General features: G+C 53.6%; 1 protein-coding gene across 7 annotated transcripts in view; it reads right to left on the reverse strand.

The window, feature by feature from the left end:
- Unc13a (unc-13 homolog A) overlaps positions 1–23,103 on the reverse strand; it is a 46,468-nt gene that overhangs the window by 19,462 nt on the left and 3,903 nt on the right. For 5 of the 7 annotated variants that reach the window (XM_029480497.1, XM_029480500.1, XM_029480499.1 and 2 more), the window contains exons 2-26: positions 21,393–21,422; positions 20,735–20,834; positions 19,069–19,186; positions 17,716–17,839; positions 17,392–17,480; positions 17,034–17,088; positions 16,350–16,382; positions 14,986–15,193; positions 12,785–13,336; positions 12,532–12,640; positions 10,854–10,900; positions 10,263–10,341; positions 10,103–10,108; positions 9,731–9,802; positions 9,402–9,621; positions 7,994–8,221; positions 7,050–7,191; positions 6,755–6,924; positions 6,473–6,588; positions 5,647–5,810; positions 5,055–5,205; positions 4,198–4,266; positions 3,895–3,984; positions 3,247–3,381; positions 2,256–2,389 (exon numbers count right to left, since the gene is read on the reverse strand). In XM_029480497.1, coding sequence (XP_029336357.1) covers positions 2,256–2,389; positions 3,247–3,381; positions 3,895–3,984; positions 4,198–4,266; positions 5,055–5,205; positions 5,647–5,810; positions 6,473–6,588; positions 6,755–6,924; positions 7,050–7,191; positions 7,994–8,221; positions 9,402–9,621; positions 9,731–9,802; positions 10,103–10,108; positions 10,263–10,341; positions 10,854–10,900; positions 12,532–12,640; positions 12,785–13,336; positions 14,986–15,193; positions 16,350–16,382; positions 17,034–17,088; positions 17,392–17,480; positions 17,716–17,839; positions 19,069–19,186; positions 20,735–20,834; positions 21,393–21,422 — 3,241 coding nt within the window. The remainder of the gene's footprint in view (positions 1–2,255; positions 2,390–3,246; positions 3,382–3,894; positions 3,985–4,197; positions 4,267–5,054; positions 5,206–5,646; positions 5,811–6,472; positions 6,589–6,754; positions 6,925–7,049; positions 7,192–7,993; positions 8,222–9,401; positions 9,622–9,730; positions 9,803–10,102; positions 10,109–10,262; positions 10,342–10,853; positions 10,901–12,531; positions 12,641–12,784; positions 13,337–14,985; positions 15,194–16,349; positions 16,383–17,033; positions 17,089–17,391; positions 17,481–17,715; positions 17,840–19,068; positions 19,187–20,734; positions 20,835–21,392; positions 21,423–23,103) is intronic. The other 2 variants (XM_021169419.1, XM_029480501.1) reach the window with 1 other exon arrangement.

A 23,103-nucleotide genomic window follows, 5' to 3' on the forward strand; every position in this document is an offset into this window, starting at 1 on the left:
CATACACACACACACAGCTATCCACACACACACACAGCTATCCACACACACACACACACACATACACACACACACACACAGCTATCCACACACACACACACAGCTATCCACACACACAGCTATCCACACACACATACACACATACACACACACACACAGCTATACACACACACACACACAGAGCTATACACACACACACACACACACATAGCTATACACACACACAGCTATCTACACATAATACAGCTATACACACACAGAAACACACACACCTATACACACACACACACACCTATCCACAAACATACCCACTTATCCACGAACACACACACACCTATTTGCACACACACCTATCCCCCAATCCACACACTCCTATACACACACACACACACCTTTGATTTGATCCATCTGTATACATACCAGCCTAATTCTATACCTAAGGAACCATGTGATATTAGGATTTATGCTCCCTACCCCCACTCTATGGCTCACTTTGAAAGAAACTGACCAAATGGCTCCTTGAGCTACTTGATAACTATTTCACAGAGCCAATCTATAACCAGCTGTGTCCATGCTTCTGCACGACCACACAGTGCACGACACTGCACTGAACCGTGCTGTCTTTGTATAAAACTGCATGATCTGTTATGGTTTCTGAAACAGGGATTCTCCACCTCGTGAGTAGCTGGAACTGCAGGTATGCACACTGAACTAGGCACAAGTATATTAAACAATTATATAAAAGTTCATTTCTAGGCCAGTAGCATGGCTCAGTGGGTAAAGGCACATGCCGCCAAGCCTGAAGACAATCCCTAGAATCCACAGGGTGGACATAGAGAGCTGACTCCCACAAGTTGTCCTGAGACCTCTGTGGGAGGTAAAACCATGCCAGGACGTTTGGTAAGGTAGAGCAGGTCGAGACCCAGAGACTCAGTGGCCACACACCTGAGGCTTAGGTGACTCCATGCTCCCTGCCAGACTCCTGACTTGGAACAGGTGCCATGCTTCTCACGTAAAAGAAATATGTCCTGTGGTCACGTAGGCCCCAAACAGAGTTCTCCAAGCTAATGACGTGCCTAGCCTGAGGGCTTAGCCAATAAGCTTCCTTTCTAGACATTCCTCCCTGCAAAAGGTATTTAATCTCAGGCCCACCCTGAGAAGTGGGGTATGGTTTTACGAATTCATTTTTCCACCATGATAGTAAACTGTTTAGAACCATAGGCTGTCTCTTTCTGCTGTGGGGAGCCAAAAAGAAGGCCTTTGCCTACAGAGCTGCAGCCTAATCTCCTGTAGAAGGCCTCTCTGTGCTCCCAGCCACAACAGCCACCAAGCCTGCTGCCGCTAAGCTAAGGACAATCACCCCACTGGGATAAGCTTGAGCTCCCCATTATGCCCCCCATCCCTGTCCTGGGCTAGATGCTGTCCTTTGGCCAGACTCCATTCTCTGCTCTTCTGCAACTCCCAGCCTGGATGTTTAAGAGTCTGAGAACCTCACAGCCCTGGCCTTATCAGGGCCTGTGGACCCCCAAACCATCTCCAGTTCCCTAGAATCCAGCACCAGCCCAGCTGCAGCATGGGATAAGTGCATTTTGCCTCCCCAAGCAGCCATGTCTCTGGCAAAGTGGACAAGGGCCTATAGACCTTCACAGCTATCTCTGTGACACACATACACACATACACACAGGACCCAGGTTTGATTCCCATCACCCACATGACAGTTGAAACCATCTGCAACCAAAGATCCAAGGGACCTAATGTCCTCTTAGGGTCTCCACAGGCACAAACATGGTTCACAGACACATGCAGGCACAACACCTAAACACATATAGTAATAAATATTTAAAAGTAAAATAAAGTAAATGCTAATTTAAAAATTTTCAAAGTTCATGCTCCAGTTGTAAACACACACACACACGTTTTTGCACACTCATATAATAAGACGCTAAATTTCACAGGTGGATCTGTGGCTCAGGCCTGTCTTCACAGCTTCTCAGAAGACCAAGGCAAAGAGAAGGCCCTGAAGCTAAGGGCCAACCTGGGCTACAGAGTAAGTATGAAGTCATCTTTACAGAGACCCTACACACACAAAATGAACAGTAAAGAAAGCCAACCTATGGGGCCTCTCTTTCTCACACAGACAGACAGACAGACAGACACACACACACACGAGTGGATTTTTCAGATAGGGTCACTCTGTGACCAAGGACCTAGCACACACTTGTGAAGCCTCTCCCATGACCTCAGCCCAAGCTCACTGATTGAGGCAGGGTGTGTAAGAATTCTTATCTTCCTCGATGATAGACACGATGAGGGTGATCAGCTTGGACCAGAAATCCAGGTTCTTGATGCTAGGGCCTTGCTCCTCTGGAGGAACCTCCCCTTTCTTGGCCTGAAAGAGGAGAAAGGGACAATTCGTAGCAGTTAGGGTGTCAGGGGTACTGCAGGCCACACTCTTGCACCACAGACTTGGGACCAAATGGGCTTTGTGGTAAGACTCTCATTTCAAACAAACAAACAAACAAACTGAAAAAGGAAGAAAAACTGAAAGAAATTCAATCCAAGCAAGTATCTTTTCTTTTCTGAAGCAGAAACTTAAGATGTAGCCCAGGCTGGCCTGGAACAGTCCATCCTCACGTCTCAGTGTCCTGAGGGCTAGGCTGGCATAGGTATGGACTGTCTTTCTACACCATGCGGGTCTCATGGACGAACCACAGGTAACCAGGCTTGGTGGCAAGCCCTAGCCTGCCCTCTTACCTCTCACCAGCTTTCAAATCTTTCTTTTTTAAGATTTCTTTGACTGTATGCGTATGTCTGTGTGTCTATATGTACACCATGTGCATGTGGGTGCCCAAGGAGGCCAGAGGCACTGCAGTTATAGGTGGCTGTGGGCCACCGTGTGGGTGCTGGGAATCAAACTCTAGTCCTCTGGAGGAGCAGTAAGTACTCAACTCTAACAGACCAGACTCACTGAACCTTTTGCAAATAGAAACTTTCTACTAACCTTAAGGCTTTAAGCCAAACTCAGAGAGCTCATTCTTGACTGCCTGCCGTGTGCTTGGTGCTGTGTGCTCCGTACTGAGTGCTTGGTGCTGTGTGCTCAGTGCTGTGTGTTCTGTACTGCATGCTTGGTGCTAAGTGCCCTATGCTGTGTGTTCTGTCAGTATGAATTCCAGAAGACAACACTGAGGGTCTGAGCACAGCATGTCCCAGGGCTCCTGTGAAGGTGAAGTCCCATCCAAGTCTCACCGGATCCGTTTGGTACTCCCGGCCATAGAGTTCATGGCAGTTGTTGAAGATGTACTCATAGGTGGAGTTGAGGCAGGCCTTCACACAGTCTTTCACTACTTGGCTGGCACGCGGCGGGCTCTGCAGTTCCTGAACCTGAAAGCAGAGAGGCTGGGTGAGGAGGCTGGACCCATAGCGCACAGACCAGGTATGAGCTGCTATGAATTGATTGACTGGTGGGCTTCCCCACAATATTCCTGTTGTTTGTTACTAATTTGTCTCCTTATGTAGACCAGGCTTGGCCTCAGACTCCGAGTTTCCCTTCTTCTGCTTCCCAAGAGCTATGACATGGGTGGGTATGTGCCACCACACCTATGTAATTTTTCTTGTTTTTTAATCATACATATTTTAGCATGTGTGTGTGGTATGCATGTGTGCGTGTGATACATGCACATATGGAGGCCAGAGGACATCCTGTGGGGGTCGGTTCTCCCTTCCACCATGTGGGTCCAGGGGATTGAACTCATGGAGTCAGGTTTGGTGGCAAGCACCTTTTCCCACTGCACCATTTTGCTGGCCCCCATTATGTGTTTTGTTTAAGGGTACACTGTAGCAGTGGCCACAGTCAGGCCACGAGGTTTCTTCATGTGGCTGTGCGAGGACACCCACCTTCATCCGGAAGAAGGTGATGCTGGTGAGCAGGTCCACTGTGGACTTGAGATCCTGCAACCGCTCAGGGCTGCTGGCTGGGAAGTTGTTCTGTTGGCAGCAAGTGGGTAATGAGAGACTGGAGTCAGTGCCACATGGTGCACTGGTGAGCACATGTCAGTCCTCCAGACTGCACAGTGGGGCATGTCCATGAGAGGATGCAAGGGCATGTGCAGGCTGTGCTGGGTTTCCAGGCCCTCTCTCTGGGTGACTGTCCCCCCACAGGTAAACAAGGGGCAGCAGACTCAGGCCCACCAGCCTCACCCGGTACATGGACAGGTCGATCCGCAGGGAATTGTGTAGCTGATCCAGAAGTTTCACAAAGCGCTCTTTCTAAGTGGAAGATTGGGGTGGGGGTGAAAACAGACCTGGGGGAGTCTGGTGAAGTCACTGAATGTAGGCTGCTAAGCTGGCTGAGTGCTCCCTAACCACTAAGCTTTGCCACCCAACCACACCCCGTTTCTTTTTAACAAAAGATCTCTGTAGCCCAGGCTGGCCAGGAGCTGGAGATCATCCTGCCTCAGCCTCCTAGGAGCTGAGATGACAGCATGCATATTACCATGCCTGTTTTATGTGTGGTGCAGATGGAACCCAGTACCTCATTTATCCAGCCCTCTGAGCTTCAAATGCTCTACCCATTCTTTTTTTTGTTGTTGTTTTTTGTTTTTTGTTTTTTGTTTTTTGTTTTTCGAGACAGGGTTTCTCTGTGTAGCCCGGGCTGTCCTGGAACTCACTTTGTAGACCAGGCTGGCCTCGAACTCAGAAATCCGCCTGCCTCTGCTTCCCGAGTGCTGGGATTAAAGGCGTGCGCCACCACGCCCGGCTCTACCCATTCTTTTTGGGGTTTAGGGAGTTTGTTTTTAGATAGGGTTTCTGTGTGTAGCCCTGGGTATCCTAGAACTGTAAAGCAGGCTGGCCTTGAACTCTAAAGATCCTCCTGCCTCTGCCTCCTGAGTGCTGGGATTAAAGGCTTGAACCACCAACACCTGGACGCTCTACCCCCTCATCATGTCTGATTCCATTCTACAGATGAGCAAACTGAGGCTCCGAGACAGGGAAACACTGGGGCAGAGGCACTATGGACCAAGGAAGTCTGTCCAGCCCTAGCCCCTGAGACTGACCCCGAAATTGGAGGCAGCGAAGCGGTCAGAGGCAGACACGTTGGTGGAGGCGGTGGTGTGTGCGTAGTAGGCGTTGATGTTGGCAAGCAGGGTGCTCATGACAGCGGGTACCCCAGGGCACATATACTTGGAGGAGAGGCAGGCAAAGTGGCTGGCGGGTGGAAGCGGAAGGTACTGGGTCTGAGAACCAAGACTGTGGGGTCCCCAGAACTCCAAGACACCACCCTCTTCCTGTGTCCTTTCCCTCTGGCTCAGTCCTTTGAATTTCTATGAAATGCCCGTGTCCTTTCTTCCATGCCTTTGAATTTAAGTTTTCATCTTATAGCCCAAGATGGTTTCACACCCAGTATGTAGCCAAGGATGGTCCTCTGCTCCAGATCCTTTGCCTCAGCCTGAATGCCGATGCCTCGGGGGTGCCCATCCCCACACCCTCCTCTAGCTCTTGGCCAGTTGCCACTTTTCTCACCTCTCCCTGGTTCCTAGCCCCTACCTCCCAATAGGGGCATCCTGATAATCTCCTGGGAATGTGGCATACCCCCTTCCCCAGATCTGCTAGTGTCGCCTAGGCCCCGCCAACCCGCTGAGCCCTCACGTCATGGCTTGGTAGATGGACTCAACGCCATAGCGCATGGCAAACTCATCCACGATCTCCTGGGCCGTCTCATCGTAGTAAACCTTCCAGGCGTCGTCACCCTTGGCATCGGGAATCTTCACTACACCATTGTTCTGCACGTCCGTCACAAAGTGGAACAGGTTCTGTACCAAGGAGACATGGCATTGGGAATGGAGAAGAAGCCAACCTCAGCCAACCTTCCAGGCCCTCGCCCATCACCCTCCAGCACCCGGGTTCCACATGTGCACTAACACTAGTCCTTAGCCACACACCCATCCACCCACCACCTGAGTCCCCCACAAATCTTATCCATTTCTTGTATTTCCATTTGTCCATCTGTCCACCTACCAATTTGTCTCCCCATCCACCAACCTCTTTTCCAAGTATCCAACTATCCACAAATTCACCCAAGACCATTCAACATTCCGTGCACCCTTTGTCATCTACCTGATCTCTCAGCCATGCCCCAATTGCTCCCTAACTCTGTTGACCTTATTCTTTATTCCTCCAGTTAGTAATCCATACATCGAGTCACACTCATTTGAGAAGCTCCACTTAGGGACAGATTTCTCTGCAGAAGGCCAGGCAGGAGCAGGAGAGCTCAGCACTGGAGCCCAGCTACGAGTGCAGCCACGAGAGCTGGCTTGGAGGCCCACAGGAAGGGTCCCTGGATCGGGGCCTTGATGCAGGAGTAGTGGTTTCTCAGGCAGAGGGGGACTGTGTAAGGAGCCACACAGTGTGTGCGGGGAGGAAGGATGTGGTGATGAAGGAGCCAGCTGTATGCTTCTTGGTCCTTTTGGCTCACCTCATGCAGACAGGTGTACTGGACATGGTAGGGGGCCACCTTCTCTTCTCCTTTGATCTCCACACTGATGTGAAGCCGAATGGCCCCCGACACGGCCGACTTGTCTGTTCTCTTGTCTGTGGGTTATGAGGGAGGACATGAGGGGAGTCTCAGGGCAGCAGGTCTGCTTCAATACACAGAAGCCTTGCAGCCTCCCTGACCCCCAGGGTCTCTCTTGTGCTGCATATCCTGGGCCATCTCTTTCTCTGACTTCAAGCCCCCCTAAGCCCTGCCCTCACTCACCCAGATTGTACCACACATCCATCTCGCCGCTAAGCGTCCGCACCTCGATGATTGTCTGCCCTAGGAAGTCATCAGATTCCCTCTTAAACCTTTGCTTCACACGGGATTTTATGTCGTCATCTTCATCCCAAACACGAACTTTGATCCGGTCAGAGGAGTTGTGACATTCACTGTGTAGGGAGTCAGACCGAAGGGCAGGCATCAGGCCGCTGCCCTGTGTCCAGTTTCAGAGGTCCCTAAAAACTAACCTAGAAGTAAGGCTACTTTGAAACTGGGAACCCAGCCAGTTACTCACAAATGAAAATTCTCTTCCCACACTGGGTTGAGGTTCCCGTAGATGGTTTTTGTCCTTTTCTTGGTCTTCCCAACCTGGACGGTGACATAAGGGTCACTGGATCCTGTCTTGTCCTTGGCCTGCAAGCCCTGGGCACAGACCACTGAAAGACACACCACACAAATGTGCTTTCAAGATGGGGAACTTGCCAAAAGCAGTCACTAGCACATGCCCCAGGAGATCTGTGACATGGGCCAGCCACAGCGACAGCCCAGCTAGTCTTGCTAGAGAGTTGCCACAGGTCTCCAAAGCTGATGCATCTACCCTTCCCATTAACCATCTACCCATCTGTCTCTCAGTCCACCCATCCATACAATAAATCCTGCAGCTACCCAACCTTCTATCCACCCACCCATCTATCCATCCACCATCCACTTATCCATCCACCTATCCATCCATCCACCCATCCACCCCTCCCTCCCTCCCTCCCTCCCTCCCTCCCTCCCTCCCTCTCTCGNCCCTCCCTCCCTCCCTCTCTCGTATTTTCCACCTACCCTGCAATCCTGCCACCTACCCAACTATCCAAGCCTTTATCCACTCATCCTTCCACCCACTCACCCGCTCCTCTCTCCTGTCGTCCACCTACCCATTCATCGATATGCTAGCTCCCTACTCATTCACTCACCACCTTTCTACCCATCTATTGTCATCCATCCATCCATCCATCCATCCATCCATCCATCCATCCATCCATCCTCCCTCATACCCAAGCCTTAAAGCTCATCCATCCATCTATCCATCCATCCAGCTACCCATCCATCACCCATCCACTTATGCACCATAGGTGGGACCACTCTCGCATGCATGTTAGAAGCGGCTTCCCTGAGGTCCACCTCAAGCTGCAGCCCTCTCTCAGTTCCAAGCACCCCTCGGTTCTCTCCCCAGGGCTGTCTGTGCACGCGCACCCGTGATGCTAATTTTGGCAGACCACTTGGATGTGCCGTCCAGCACACTCTGCTTGACAGCCTTCATCTGCTGTGTGTGCGCGCTCTTGGTGACCGCGAAGATCTCTTGGATAAGCTCGAAGATCTCAGGCTTGTTGCGCTCTCGGATCTTCATGCGGTCCTTCAGCACCATGATAATGTTCTGCGTGCGGTCTTCAGCGCCATGCTTGGAACTCTTCTCAGCCGCCCCTGAGTTGCAGATGTACCTGGCCTTAGTGACCAGCTGCTAGCTTCCAACCCTCCAACCCCAGCGGGTCACCAAAGGGCCCTACCCTCTGAGGCTGCTCTGGATTGGCCACTCCCATGAGGCCACTCCTCACCTGGAATCTCCTTCCCTCCCAGAGCCCAGTCTCTTGAGACTACCGCCCTGAGTCTCTGCCCATCTTTAGGCCCCACCCTAGGCATTTCCCTGTCAGTCATATCCTGAATTTTCTGTCCACTGAGTCCTGCCCCAGGCATCACGGTGAGTCCATGCCTACACAGAGTCTCCACCTACCTACAAACCTAGTGCCAGCTGAGGGCACATCCCACTGAGATGTGGTCCTCCAAGCCACACCCTCTAGGACACACTGTCCCCTCCAAGACTTCCTTGTCACTCACCCATCACCCTGTCTGAGCATTACAGCCTTCCTGCCAGGTGGGCATCCTTCCTCTCAAAGCCCTGCCCTGTTAGATCATCAGCACATTGGGACTCAGTCTCTTAGTCCCCTCCCCTCCTGAGGACCTCCTTTCTCTAAGGCAGGCAGAGCAGGAGGGCAGTAGCCTGTCTCACCTGAAAGCCCCTGTGCAGACCAGCACCTGCTGCCTCTACCTCCTCAGCTTTTCTCCACTCCTGCAGCCTCATGGCCTGTCCCAGCTCATAAAATTCTCAACATTCCAATGCAGCCCCTTAATACAGTTCCTCATGTTGTAATGACGCCCAATCAATTATTTGGTTGCTACTTCACAACTGTAATTTTGCTATACTGTTACGAATCATAATGAAAATATGTAGGATATCTGATATGCAATCCCCCAAATAGGTTGTGACCTACAAGTTGAGAACCAGTTTGCAGAAACCTTGAGGAGCCCGGTCCCTAAGCTAAGCCCATGCCTGTTGCCTTACCTCTGGCTCATTATACTAGTAGCATCTCCATTTCACCGCCAGAAGAACCCTGAGCTATTGCAGCCAGCGATTGAGGGCTTTGCCACTTCCCCTCAGCTAAGCTGACCACGCAGCTCAACCCTCCAGGCCTGGTCCACTCCAGCCTGGTTCTTCCCCTCTCGTCTGGGGCCCCTACCTGTCCCTCACTGTGAAGGCGGTCTGGCTAACCCTGACCACACCCACCCGTCTCAGTCCCGCCCCTCAGTGCCTGGCCCCGCCCCTTACGCTGCAGGCAATCCGCATTGAGCAGGTCCTGGCACTTCTCGTGGCACTTAACGCCGCACTCGGTGCATCGCATGCCCTGCCGCGCGATGCCCCACAGCAGCCCCTCGCACTCATAGCAGTAGGTGGGCGTGGTGGCCGTCCACACCTCAAAATTGTGCGGCGTGGTACAGGAGATGGGGTAGATTAAGGCTTGCAGGGTCTTCTTGTAAACGTGATTTTTCTGCAGAGGAACAAGGGCTGTATGTAACGCGGGAGTCTCGGACACCACGGCTCCCCACAACCTCCGCTCTTACATCACCGCGGAGTCCCTTCCCGAGCCCCCTACTCACCAGCTCTTCATTGTTCAACGTGCTGGAGGCCAAGGCCGAGGTGATGCCCGCCTTCCGAGACTGCACCAATGACTGTGGTGAGAAGGTCGCCAGTGAGTGCAGGCCACACAAGGGGAGTCTCAGTGCTGGGACTGGGGGCTGGGTCAGAAGGAATCCTGGGGGGCGAATTTCCCACACCCCTAAGGTGGGACTTGGGAGACACCCACTGAGCAAAACTCTCAGCTGGGTCGTGGTGAATAAAGGTAGCTCCCTCCCGAGTATGAGAACACCTGTTCTTCTCACCATGAGCCTTAGCCCCCACACATGGGTGACAGCTGAAAGATCCCCCAACAAGCATGTCTGAGGAGAGACCCCTCCATCACCGTTACTCACCATAGCCTGAGGTCCAGGATGCAGGAGGGTGGAAATTAAGGTACATTAGTCTCAAGGACTGCCTGGGCAGTCCCCAGCCTCAGGGCCACCCTGGGCAGTGGTACAGGCCGTGCACTGCTCCTAGCAGTCCCACTCAGGGTGGGAGCACGGAGCTGCTCACCAGGTCGCTCACGAGGGGAATGGGCTTCCGTTTCCTGATGTCTGGCATGCTGTCAATGATGATAAGGCCACCACCAGGACTGCAAGATACACGGGGACACTGAGGGCCCAGTCTTGTGCCCCAGCCTTACACCCATCACTAGAGGTGCAGAACCCCCAACCTCCACATGGGCTGAGAGTTCAACTGTCAGGCAAAGACAAACTGAAGCAAGCCTAGGAGTGTGACCTTTCTTTGGAATTCCGGCTCTCATATGGGTAAGTTGGCATAGACTAGTACTCTTAACAAAAGAAAACAAAAAAGACTGAGCCAGGTGATGGTGGCACATGCCTTTAGTCACAACTTTAAAGGCAAAGGCAGGCATATCTCTGTGAGTTCGAGGCCAGCCTGGTCTACAGAGTGAGTTCCCAGACAGTCAGGGCTACACAGAGAAACCTTTTCTCAAAAATAAATAATAAATAAATAACAACAAACTATTTTCTCCTCTCAATATGAGATCCTCTTGACACTCCACCCCTGTGTGAGCAACAGGTGTGAACCAACCTTGATCTCTGGTTTTAAAATATCCCCCCTTAGCCGGGATGCACTGCTCACCCGCCTTTGAACCATAGAGACTTGGACATCTCCCCTTCTCCTCGGGCCTGCAGGACAGACAGAAAACAGGCACACTGGTCACCCCTCTATTCCTGAGGCAAGCTATTCACCCCCTTCTATCTCCCACGTGGGTGAAGAATTGGGAAAGCCAGGTCCTACATCTCCCTGTGTAGCCCTGGGCTTTCTGGACCCTAGCCTGTAAAACAGTCTGCAAGAGGCAGAGAACCTGTCAATCAAACATCCATCAATCCTGAACACTTGACATCATTTCCCCCACTCAGTCTTCTTGCTCTCTCTCTCTCTCTCTCTCTCTCTCTCTCTCTGACCTGCAATCCCCCTGCCTCAGCCTCTCAAGTGCTGAGGAATGACTGCCCTGTGTCATCATATCCAGCTAAACATCTCTAATTTTTTGTTTGTTTGTTTGTTTTGAGACAGGGTTTCTCTGTATAGCCCTGGATGTCCTGGAACTCACTCTGTAGACCAGGCTGGCCTCGAACTCAGAAATCCACCTGCCTCTGCCTCCCAAGTGCTGGGATTAAAGGCGTGCGCCACCACTGCCTGGCTCTAATTTTCTTACATTCCATTTATTTACATTCCAAATTTTGTCTCCTTCCTGGTCCCCCCTCCAAGAGTTCTTTTCACCCCACCCCACCCCTTTGCCTCTGAAAGGGTGCTCCCCACCCCTAAGCATCCCTAACTTAAATTTTTTATTATGATTATTTTTACGTGTATGGATGTTTTGTCTGCATTTGTATCTGTGCATCATGTGTGTGTTCCAGGTGCCCACAGAGGCCAGAAGAGGATGTTTGGTCCTTTGGATCTGGAGTTACAGACAGTTCTGAGCTGCCATATGGGTGCTGAGAACCAAACTTGGGGTCCTCTGTAAGAACAGCCAGTTCTCTTAACTATTTAGCCAGTCCCTTTAATCCTATTCTTAAAAGGGTAAGAAATCTGGTTTGTAATGTCTGTGGTGTGACTTCGGGTGGTCGGTGGTCTTCGGGTGTCCTGCTTCCTGGTGCTCCTGCCCAGTTTGGATGGCCATCTGGACATCAACACAGTTCTGTGCAAAGCTGAACTAAACTAAGGAGCCTTCAGAAGACTCACTGTGACGTCCTACTTCACCTGTCACTCTTCCTGCAGGTGGTGAGGACCTCTCTGCCAAATGCCAATTCTAAAAACTGACCTCTGACCTCTCATCGCTGTCCTAACCTCTGTCTTTACCCGTGAGATTGATCCCTTACGTGGCTTTTCCAGTCTCGGGCCTCCAATTCGGATCATTACAGATTTGGGAAGTCCAGCTTCCGTGGGGCCAGCATGTAGAGCCAGAGCATCCAATAGGGCCACGAGAGTTGAAGCAGGGACCCTCACATCTGTCTGCAAAGGGGCTGTAGAACTGTGTTTGTGAGTGGTGGGTGTGGTATTGCTGGGTGTGAGTAGGTGTGGTCTTTCGGGGTTGGGTAGGCGTGGCCTGCTGGCTGTGGTAGGTGGTGAGCATGGATTTATTGGGTAGGGGGTGAAATGATGAGTATAATGTTGTTGAGGAGGGGAAAGGTGTTGAATGTGGTCTTGCTGGTGTATGGGCTGATGGGCAGGTCTTGGTGGGCGTGGCCTCTGTGGTGGGCGTGGCCTCCATGGTGGCTGTAGACGAGTGTGGACATGGACTGATTGTGTCACTCACCTCCTGCAGCTGCATGCGCACTTTGTTGAAGGCTCGCAACCAGTTGGCTTTGGCCCTGGACATGGCATCCTGCCCTTCCTGGCCCTCTTCCTCCTCTCGAGATCTGAAACTAAGCCGGGGAAGGCAGGCAGGGGCTCAGAACGTCTCTGTGGGATCCCAGCCTCCCGCTCCATCTCTGCCTACACAACGTGCTGCTCTCAGAGGCCCACAGAGCTCTCTCAATGCTGCCCTGCACCTCAGTTCCTCCAGATACCTCTCCTCAGACTTGGGGGGCTCGGCTTCCTGCGCACGCTCTGCAGCTGCCTTCTCCTCAGGTGTGGCTGCTTTGGGGATGCCTTTGGCCACCTCGGGGACCTCTGTAGGCACAGCTGAAACCTTGTCATCCTTCTGAGGCGCAGCCGTTGGGAAGCTGATCCGCTTGAACTCTTTGGGCTCAGCCACAGTGGTGTCCTCCTGCTGGGCGTAGCTGGCCAGGTCATCAGGCACCTCCTCCTCCTCCTCCAAATCCTCTTCCTCCAACTCCTCCTCTCCCTCCTCCTCCAACTCCTCCTCCTCCTCTTCCTCTGGCAGCTCCTCATCTTCCAGGTCCTCCAGGTCCTCCAAATCCTCATCGTCCTGGTCCCAGCGGGGTGAGTCCTTGTGGTAACTCACGGAGCTGTGACAGGAGTGATAAGAATCGCGGTCCCTCTCATCATCCAGCTCCGAGCCCTGCAGGCTGTGCTCATCTGGGTCGAAGTCCTCGCTCAGCTGTGAGCTTCCCTGGCTCAGCTCCCCGGAAGAAGCATAGCGGCTGCTGCCTGTGGGGCTGTGGAGAAACGGTCAGATCTTGGCCACACCACCATCCCCCCCACCCCCAACACCATCACCCAGGGTGTGTTCAACAAAGTCAGAGTGCCTACTGTGTGCTCATTCTTGCTCAAGAGACCAGGAGCAAGGCTGCATCACCCAGGCCCGTAAGCGGCATGAAATGAGTGCTTGTGTGTGCTCGATGCTGCAACATGGACCACACATCTGCTCATCGTAGAATGAGCACCTACTGAGGGGGCTCATCCCTTTCGGCTCCAGGAACACAGGCCCACCTATCAGCCACATGTGTGCTTATCATGGATCAAGCAGCCATTGTGTCTATGTTACTGCTCAAGACATTAGAAACACGGGGCACATGAGCCACGCACTTACTCGGCATGAATTGAGCCCCTGTTGGGTACATGCTGCTGTTCAGGCACCGAGAAGCACTGGCTTAACTGAGACTCACAGACCCTTGCTCTACTGGTATAGCTTCAGCCATCTCAACAATCTCAACCTGTGCACCCACTCTTTCTTCCCTGCAGCCCGTGACACGCTGCCATGCCCAGTCATCTATTATAAGCTCCTAATGTTCAACCTAGATTATTCCAAATGGAACCTGTCCCTGCCCATAGCCAAGCCACCTTGTTTGGCAGTTTGGATGTCAACCAGGGGTGATGTGCACACACACTCCTAGTGGTGAGGTTTTGAAGTGCACCGCAGGGCTGAGCTGGCTGAGAGGCTGGAGTCTACCACCCCTGCTTACTAAAGGGTAGGATTGGAGTCTTCCCTACTGGCTTCCGTAGGCTGGGTCTGAATTCATTCCAATGAGTCCCCTGGCTCCTTGAACCCTTGATGGAAACCTTCACCTTTGATGGGGAGATCCCACCACCACGCTCGTCCCTGTCCTCAACTGACCCCACAGCAGGTCCTGGTCCACTCATGCCCTTTGCAGATGCACGAGCTAGCACTAGCCACAACAGGCAACATGGGGATCAGAGTAGTGGTCTCAGTATACAGACTCTGCCTTGAGTCCATTGCTGTTCCTTAGGCCTCTCCACAGCTAAGCGTAGGGGGCCCGCACCCTGTCCCACCATCTGTCCCTCCCAGAGATTGCCACCAGACACCACCAGTCGAGCATAAGAGTACTTGCAGTTCAGTTGGCATAGTGCCTGAGTAGCATGTGTGAAGCCTTGGTTTCCATCCCTGGCATGGCATAAACCAGGAGTGGTACCTGTCATTGTTACAGTTGGTAGGAGAGGGCAGGAAGCACATGGAGCCAGAACATTTAAAAGGGGGCTCGTACACAGGAAGAGAGGTGGCACCTAAGCCTTGATTTTGTTTTTTTGAGACAGGGTCTCATGTAGTCCAGGTTATCCCATAACTCCCTACACAACTAGAAAAGGCTCTGGAAGCTACAAGAAAAGTGCCAAGGACTAACATAGGTCTCAGTGGGGTATAAGGGCTTGCCACCAAGCCTGGTGACCTGAGTTCAAAGCCACAAAGCAGTGGGGAGAGAGGGAAGCCAACAACTTGTTGTCTGACTCCCTAACACACGATATAACACACGTACCCCCAAACAAAATAAATGTAATTTTAAAATGTAAATAGAAATGTTCTGTGAGATGAGCCCGTGCATTCCCGGCCACTCCCCAGCTCCACAGCCACCTGAGCGCCCGCGGCTCAGAGAACTCCTCATAGCTGTGCATGGAGTCACTGTAGGACTCCCGGGACCCCAGAGGGGGCGGCCGCACGGAGTACTGGTGCACAGAGGCGTTGGGCTGCGAAGTCGTATAGTAGGGCGGTGGGATGCTGTTGCTGGTCTCACTCCTATAGTCACTGTCCCGGTCATCCACCGCACTGTCGGGGTCGTCATCTGCAGGGAAGAGGAGGGAGAGGAAGGGTGAAGACTGGAGAGCACACAGTGGGTCTAAGCCAGCCTCCCTCTGGGGCGTCGTCATCCTCTGCTACAGCACTGACAGAGGCTCTAGCAGGACAGTAGGAAGCTTCCGGTGTGTCAGCTGTCCGGCCTGGAAGGACAGGGACCCCGCTGTGCGGCCTGGGAGGATGGAAATTCAGCTGTGCCACCTGGGAGGATGGTGATCCATCGACTGGGATACGGCCAATGCTGTGAAGGGGACTCCGGTCTCACGGAGCCGCTCATGCTCACATCCTAGCAGAGCGCGCCCTCTAGAGGTCGCTGAACAAATGTCAATCAGGACCGTTTGCCGCGCTCACTGCAGCACCTAGACCTGGTTATCTGGCTTTTGTTTTTAGCTAAAGCTTCATACAGGAAAGACACCCCAACTGGAGTCTGTGCTTTGTACCAACTGTTTATAAAAGTGTTATATTATTCTGGACGTGGTGGCGCATGCTTTTAATCCCAGCACTTGGGAGTCAGAGGCAGGTGGATCTCTGAGTCTGAGGCCAGCCTATCTACACAGTAAGTTCCAGGACAGTCAGGGCAACACAGAGAAACCCTGCCTCGAAAAAAATTATATTACATGTATTCATTGAGGGGCACATGTAACACAGCACGTGTATAGAAGCCAGAGAAAATATTGCAGGAATCAGCTCTCACCTTCTGCTGTGGGTGACAGAAATCGAACTCAGATTGAGTTCCCACTGAGCCATCCCACCTGCTCCAACATAGGGTTTTTGACCAAACTGCCTACCACTTTGGCTTTGAGAGAATCATCTACTTTGGGCCCCACTAGCTTCCCTGTGACACAACCAGACTGAGGCTTTAACCAGAAGTATCTGCTTTGCACAGGCGGCACTGGAACCAAGGGCCTCATGGATGTTGGGCTAGTGGTCGACAAGGGTAAGGATGGCTTAGGAAACTGGTTTTCCCTCACGGACATGGCCCTGGCTGCTGTTGATGACCAGGCCCCCCTCTCCTGCAAGTGTGACATGGGGCACTTCTAGAGTGGTGACGGGAACAGAGATGGGGATGTGGGGGTGAGGTCACATATGGGGCCACATAATGAGGGGCCTTGGGGTCTTTAAGATGCCTGCTTCTCTTTACTTACTCTGTTCTCCCCAGCCAAAGTAATTCCAGTTGCCTACGAGAGAACAGGCACAGTGAACCTCAGCTGCCCTCTCTTCTCGCCCCCCACCCCCACCCCCCAGCAAGGAAGGCAGGCATGCTTCTGACTTCCCCAGGGCACCACCTCTCCAAGTCCCCATACTATCTCCAGCACGGGAATTTTAAAAAGCAAAACAAAAGACAAACCTCCAAACAAACAAACAAAAACCCCACAGGGGCTGTGCCTCCCCCTCCTCCTCTTGGCCTGAGGATCTGAGATAGAGTCTCTCATAGTCTTTTGTGCTCTCCAACCAGGCTGGACCACACTGGGCTGTGAGCTACTTCAGTGACAGACAGGAACACTAGCTCAGCAGTAGCTCGCTGCTGCTCAGAAACCTGAGGCAGGAGGATGGCTGAAGCCCAGGATTTCTAGTCAGGCAGGGTCACCCAGGAGTCAAAGGTGGTGTAGTCAAACCCTAAGACAGTGGTGGCTGATGTAGTGGGGTGGGGTCCCTCAGCCCTGGACTCCATGCCTGGCTTGGCCCTGGCTGTCACTTTCTCAGGCCATCCAAGGCAGCTGCTGGGACACAGCAAAGCAGGAATTGCACACCAGACTTGGCTGCTAGACCGAACAGAGGGGGAGGGGGCAGAGGGGGAACAGGAGTAGGAGCGGGTGGGCGGCACTCACAGCACTGGCTGCTGGGCACTGGCAGCGGCTTGTCCTGCTGGTCCTGGAAGGAGTACTGGGGAGGGGACGGTGTGTCAGGGACAGTGGACAAGGTTCACTCTGGTAAGCCCACTGCACCTGACTTTATGCAGCCACGGAGCAGGACAGAGAGACAAAGAAGACAAACCAAGAGGAGCAGCCAGGAAGCCCTTTGCTGTGTCCCTCCTTCCCCACCCCCCAAGAACACCGCATGGGTTTGAGCTGTGGATTGGGACACTCTGAGCACAGAAGGGAGAGCCGCCTAAGGCTGGGATGGCAGGGAAGATGGGGCATTTCATGTCTCCATATGTCTCTGGAGAGGTTGGGTCAGGAAGCTCACCTGGAGGTGACTCACCTCATCTTGGTCACGCATGGCATTCAGCTGCTCCAGCTTCTTGGCCCAGTAGCGTGCCTCCTCCTCAGGGATGTCTACAAGCAGAACCTTCACGTCCCTGGCTCTGGGGAACCCTGGCCTCCCTCCCTTGGGCCCTGGTTCAGTGATGTGGGGAGTTCCTGGGGAACCCCAGGAACAGATGGAGGGGGAGGGGCAGGAAGCCAGGAGCTTTGGGAGGGATTGTGAGGACCTTGAAGGCTACAGCCTCCCCAGCCCAGTCCCCAAGTGGGCACTGTGACCTTGGGTCTGGCCACACACCCTGGGACTCACCCAAGGGCAGCTCAAAATGAGCGTCCAGGAGGATGCGATGGAAGGTGGGGTCCTTGGTCCCACAGATCTCACTGTCCGCCATGATGGCCTGAGAGTCCAGTGTGAGCCACTCTCCTGGGCCCTCCTGGGCATGGGTGAAGGCATGGGACAGGGGTCAGGGCCCCCAGGGGGGGCAGGGCCCAAACACTAGCTGCACACTAGCCTCTCTTGAGGTAGCCTCTTCAACCTGCTCCCCTTCACCTTACAGCAAAGGTGAGACCCCACTTCCCAGGTGAAGGATTTTACAGTTGTGCCTCCAGACAGTAGACCCAGTTCCTGGTCACCTTCAGAAAGCTGCCCAAGGGAGTGAGGCCCCCACACTGCTCAGGAAAACAAGCACTATGAGCAACTGGGGTCCTTCTGACTCTTCATTTCTTTACTACTCATACAATGATAATCTTCCATGGAGAACACTGGCTGCTCCCATGGGGTTCAGGCTACCGTCAATCTGGCCACTGAGAACATCCTGGGTCCCCTTCAAGATACTTCTGGATCTGGGTCTCATGGCTGCTGCATGTCTGCTGCATGTCTGCTGCGAGTATGCTGCGTGACTGCTGTGTGACTGCTGTATGACTGCTGCATGGCTGCTGCGTGGCTGCTGTGTTGCTGCTGCATGACTGCTGCATGGCTGCTGTGTGTCTGCTGCATGGCTGCTGCATGGCTGCTGTGTGGCTGCTGTGTGACTGCTGCATGGCTGCTGTGTGACTGCTGCGTGACTGCTGCATGTCTGCTGTGTGCTGCTGCATGTCTGCTGCGTGGCTGCTATGTGGCTGCTGCCTGTCTGCTGCGTGGCTGCTGCGTGTCTGCTGTGTGACTGCTGTGTGGCTGCTGCATGACTGCTGTGTGGCTGCTGTGTTGCTGCTGCATGACTGCTGTGTGCTGCTGTGTGTCTGCTACATGTCTGCTGCATGTCTGCTGTGTGTCTGCTGCCTGTCTGCTGCATGTCTGCTGTGTGACTGCTGTGTGGCTGCTGCGTTTGTTCCCTTCCTTTCTTCAGTTATTTATAGAATAACAAGCACAAGCCCTGTCAAAGCCTGGACCACCCTGGGTGCTGTTAGTCCCCAGGAGCTCCTGGTCACCAGCCTGACTTCTGAGGAGGCCACAGTCCTGGGACAGATACCCTGGGACCCACAAGGCTAGGAAAGAGCAGGTTGGGCCCTTAACTGGCAATCCATCCCTGGTGGAATTCTCTGGTGACTGCTTTGAATCACTAGGTGGTAGCCCCAGCTGAGTCCATGGGTAGGGGAATAAGTCTTGCTTTCCTTAGACACAGCCCCTGGCTCTGCCAGGGGCTCTTCTCCGCCTGTCACTCACCTCATTGGACTGGCGGATGGTCCGCAGCGGGATCCACACAGTACCCACCATCGTGTCCCAGATGAGACCCTTGTTCCACACCTCCACGGTCAGGCCTAGATCCAGGCGGTTGATCTCACTGTGTGCACAGCACAGGGGGATGGGAAGGAGAGAAGGCAGGCTCAGAGAGGTCAGTGTGCTGGCCTGAAGACACAGCATACTGCAGTAGGAAGCCAGACCTGGAGGAGCCAGTACCAAGAAAGGCAACACACTGATTCATTCTACGGATGGGAAACTGAGGCCACAGGGAAGAGCTTGTAGCTCAGACTATTGTAGGCAGCCAGAGTTGAATCTGGAAGAGAAGGGCTAGGAACAGAAGGTAGCAACTCCCCCTCATCTTACTGGCCCTTTGTGGGGTCATGAGACCCCAGCAAGGCTGGGCAGGCGAGGAACACGCTCCTCCCTGACCTTTCTCTTCTGGGGGTAAAATTCGGGGTTCACTCTTGTACCATGTGACTTCTCTGGGCCTCCCTTTCTTCATCTATGAATGAGGCAGGAGGATCAGGTTTCAGGTCATCTTCAGTGATATAGTGAGGTCAGTCTGGGCTACTTGAGACCCTGTCTTAGAAATAGATAAAGCAGAACCTAACAGAGAGACTGTTTTGTAAATGTGGACGGTGTGGTCTGCCTGGCTGGGGCTTGACAGAGGAGGGAGTAGGTATTCGGTGACTAGTGTTTGTTGTGCACCCCCCACCCGACTGATTCCGGTGGAGTGTACCCTCGGAGGTCACTCTCGGAGGTCACTGTGGGCTTCTACCCTCCTTACAGCAGAGGGAGGCTGGGAGCTAAACAAGGCAGGAGTGAGGAACCCCTCCGTGGTGAAGTGTGCAGAGGAGCCAGGACATAGCAGCTTGGCAGCGGGTCAGGGAAGGAGTCCTGGAGGGGGTGGCCATCTGGGGGGGGGCGGTGCAAAGGCTGAGAGGATGGAACTGAGGGAGCTGCTGGGTGACACTGAGGTGGCTTTCAGCATTTATAATCCTTTCCTCTGCCTGGAGGGGAGCACCCTACAGGAAGTAAAGGGGAGGGCGGAGGAGCAGGTCTTGGGGTAGAGGGGCCGGGAAATGTGGTAGCTGTGGCCTGTGGGCACGGGACGTGGGGCCTCACGGTCTCGAAAAAAACAAAAAACAAAAGAAAAAAAGAAAAAAAAAAGAAGGGCCTGGAGGCAGGTGTAGAGCCTGGGCTTGTAGTGTGGTCACAGGGGAGACAGGGAGAGGACTGAGCAAGAAGCAGTGCAGGGTGGGGGTGGGGTTGTAGGAGGAGCCAGCTATGGAGCCGGATTATTGTGGGTGGGGTTTGTGGTGGATCAAGTGTGGGCAGAGCCTTCAGTGGGATGGCCTGAAGAGGGCTGTGGGCGTGGTTATGGGCGGGGCTTTCTGGTGGGAGGGGATGCTTACGGGGGGGGGGCGGGTTTGTGTGGGCGGGGCCTGTCCGGGTTGGGGCTTTGTGTGGGCGGGGCAGTGGTGGACCAGACTTTTCAACAGCTGGAGGGTTTTTGTGGACAGGGCTTCTGGCTGAAGCAGTCCTTAGTGAGGGGACCTTGGGGGATCTGTGGTGGGCGTGTCAGATGCGGCTGCTGTGGGCGTGGCTCCTATTGACACGTCCGGGGAGGGCGGGGCTGCACACTCACAACATGAAGTCCTGCTCCCAGCTGGGCTGGCTGCCGCGTACAGCTATGGTAGTGCTCTTCACGTTCTGCACCTTCAGCGTCACGTATGTGTTGAACTTCTCTGCAGCGGGAGAGCGGGGCAATGGCCGGCTGTTCCCTCCTGGGTCCGTATGCTCACCTCAACCCGGAGGGTGGCTCAGCAGACCCGGGTCCCAGAACCGCCAGTTATCATCCATTCTTAAATTACACGGGGAAATGGAGGCCAAGTCTAAAGGGTTTGGTTTTCATCTGGGAAGACCGACAGGAGGGACTAACAAGCCATATAGGAGATGGTGAGTTCAAGGCTAGCCTCAGCTACAGAATGAGTTCCAAGCTAGCCTAGCCAGCTTAGGGAGACCCTGACATAAAATATACAGACAGTTTGGGACTAGGGCTGGAGTTTAGTGTGGGCATGTGCAAGCCTCGGATTCCCCTTAGGTCTCAGGCGCTGTCTACCTCTGGGTTCCTCTCTAGGAGGACCCTGACCTAGTTGGGGGACAAAGCTCACACATAAGATGAACCTGCCCTCTGCATGGCAGCAGCTGCCAAATTCCTCAGGCCAAGGAGACCAGACGAACAGACAGGACCACAGCTGACAGTTGACTGGGACAGTACAGGACAGTTAGGACAGAATACTTACCTTGGGCACCGTCAAACTTGGCTTTTTTGACTGTGAAGAGAGAGATGGAGAGAGCCAGGAGGGTTGTGGGGATGAGAGAGAGAGAGAGAGAGAGAGAGAGAGAGAGAGAGAGAGAGAGAGAGATGCAGAGATGGAGACACAGAGAGACATGGGGAAAAGAGACATAGGAGAGAGAGAGAGATGGAGGGAGGATTATCAGAGGCAGGGAGGAGGAGGAGGAGGAGAGAGAAGAAGCCATCAGAGAGCCGCAGAGCAGAAGGCATCAGGCCCATGGGCACAGCCCTTCCCTTTCCCCAGCCTCCCTATGGGCTCTTGACCCCATCTCAAATAAAACCGGAACTGGGGAACTGGCAGGAGGCCTCCCCTTAGAGGCCTTCCAGGATGACATAGACATATGGAGATGAGGGGACAATCCTGAGACCCTGGCTCAGCTGTCACCTCACTCAGTCCAAAGCCTGGTGTAGGTAGAGCCTGAGGTTAGATCCACCAGTCCCTCCCTCTGTCCCTTCTTTGGTTTTCCAGATGTCCTTTCCCATCCCTTCCTAGGTCTGTGTAGACAGTAGGCAAACCCAGAGCATGGAGGATAAAAGATTTGGAAAGTCAGGCTCTCCTGTCTTCTCAGCCCTCACTCCCAGACGCCATCAGCACAGCTGGCTCCTGGTGACTAGGAACAGCCCATGAGAGACAATCTCATACACACGAGTGATTTTTACTTCACAAATAACAACACACGCGCACACGCATGCACACGTTCCAGACCTTGAGATTCTCAGTGTCTGAGCTCCTATGCCATCACCCAGCCCCTGTTGAAAAATTCATTTTTAAAATGCCAATAAATTTGGCTTCATGCCTTGCACACAAAGGATTGTGGAGTGTGAGTGGAGGAGGGGAAAGGCATTCAGCCCCAGAGTGAGAAAAGGCTGAGCTACATCCTAAAGCTCTGAGCCTTCATCCTAAGTTCACTGTGTTCTCCACATCTTCCCAGACCTCCAGGCTGTTGTCTCCTCCATCTCTCTGTCATGTCCCCCCTTCTCTGTGACCCTCAGCCTCCGTGCAGCAGGCCCTGGGGCTGGAGGGTTAAGGCTATTCAGGTCCTGCAAACCCTTGCTGGCTGGCTGCTCTGACAACCCAAGCCAGGCTTAGTCTGAGCTAGGACTCAGGAAACCCAGGACCTGAGTAAGGACAATCTGTGGAGGGGAGGGCCTTGGGGGAGAGGACAGCCACAGTGGGGGAGGAGCCCGGAGGAGGGTGGTTAGGGGTGAAGTTTCTGGGAGAGAAAGGGAGTCTGAGAAGGAGAAAGATGGGATGTTCACAAGCGGATTTAGGTTGTCTGTTCAAGGAGTCCATGTGTCTGGGGGCAGGGAAGGGCGTCTTGGAGCAGTGGGTGTCAGAGCAGGGGAGGGGGAGAGTATCTGGGGAAAGGTGTGTCAGAGCACGGAAAGGAAGGGTGTCTGGGGGTAGAGGTAGGGTTTCAGAGCTGGGTGGGGGCGGGTGTGTCAGATGGGGGAGGGTGTCTGGGGAAAGGCTGTGTCAGAGCAGGGGGAGGAGGCCAGGAATCTGGGAGATGCAGGTCAGGGGCTCCGGGTGTCTGGGGTGTTAGAGGGTTGGGTCCTGCTAGTGCAACTGCTCCGTGTATATGTGTGTGTGTTCCCCATCACGTCCCCAGCCACTGCCGCGTCACATCCCGCCACCTCCCAGTGCTGGGGTCAGC

The sequence above is a fragment of the Mus caroli genome, chromosome 8, assembly GCF_900094665.2.
Source record: "Mus caroli chromosome 8, CAROLI_EIJ_v1.1, whole genome shotgun sequence".
NCBI classification, from domain to species: Eukaryota; Metazoa; Chordata; class Mammalia; order Rodentia; family Muridae; genus Mus; species Mus caroli.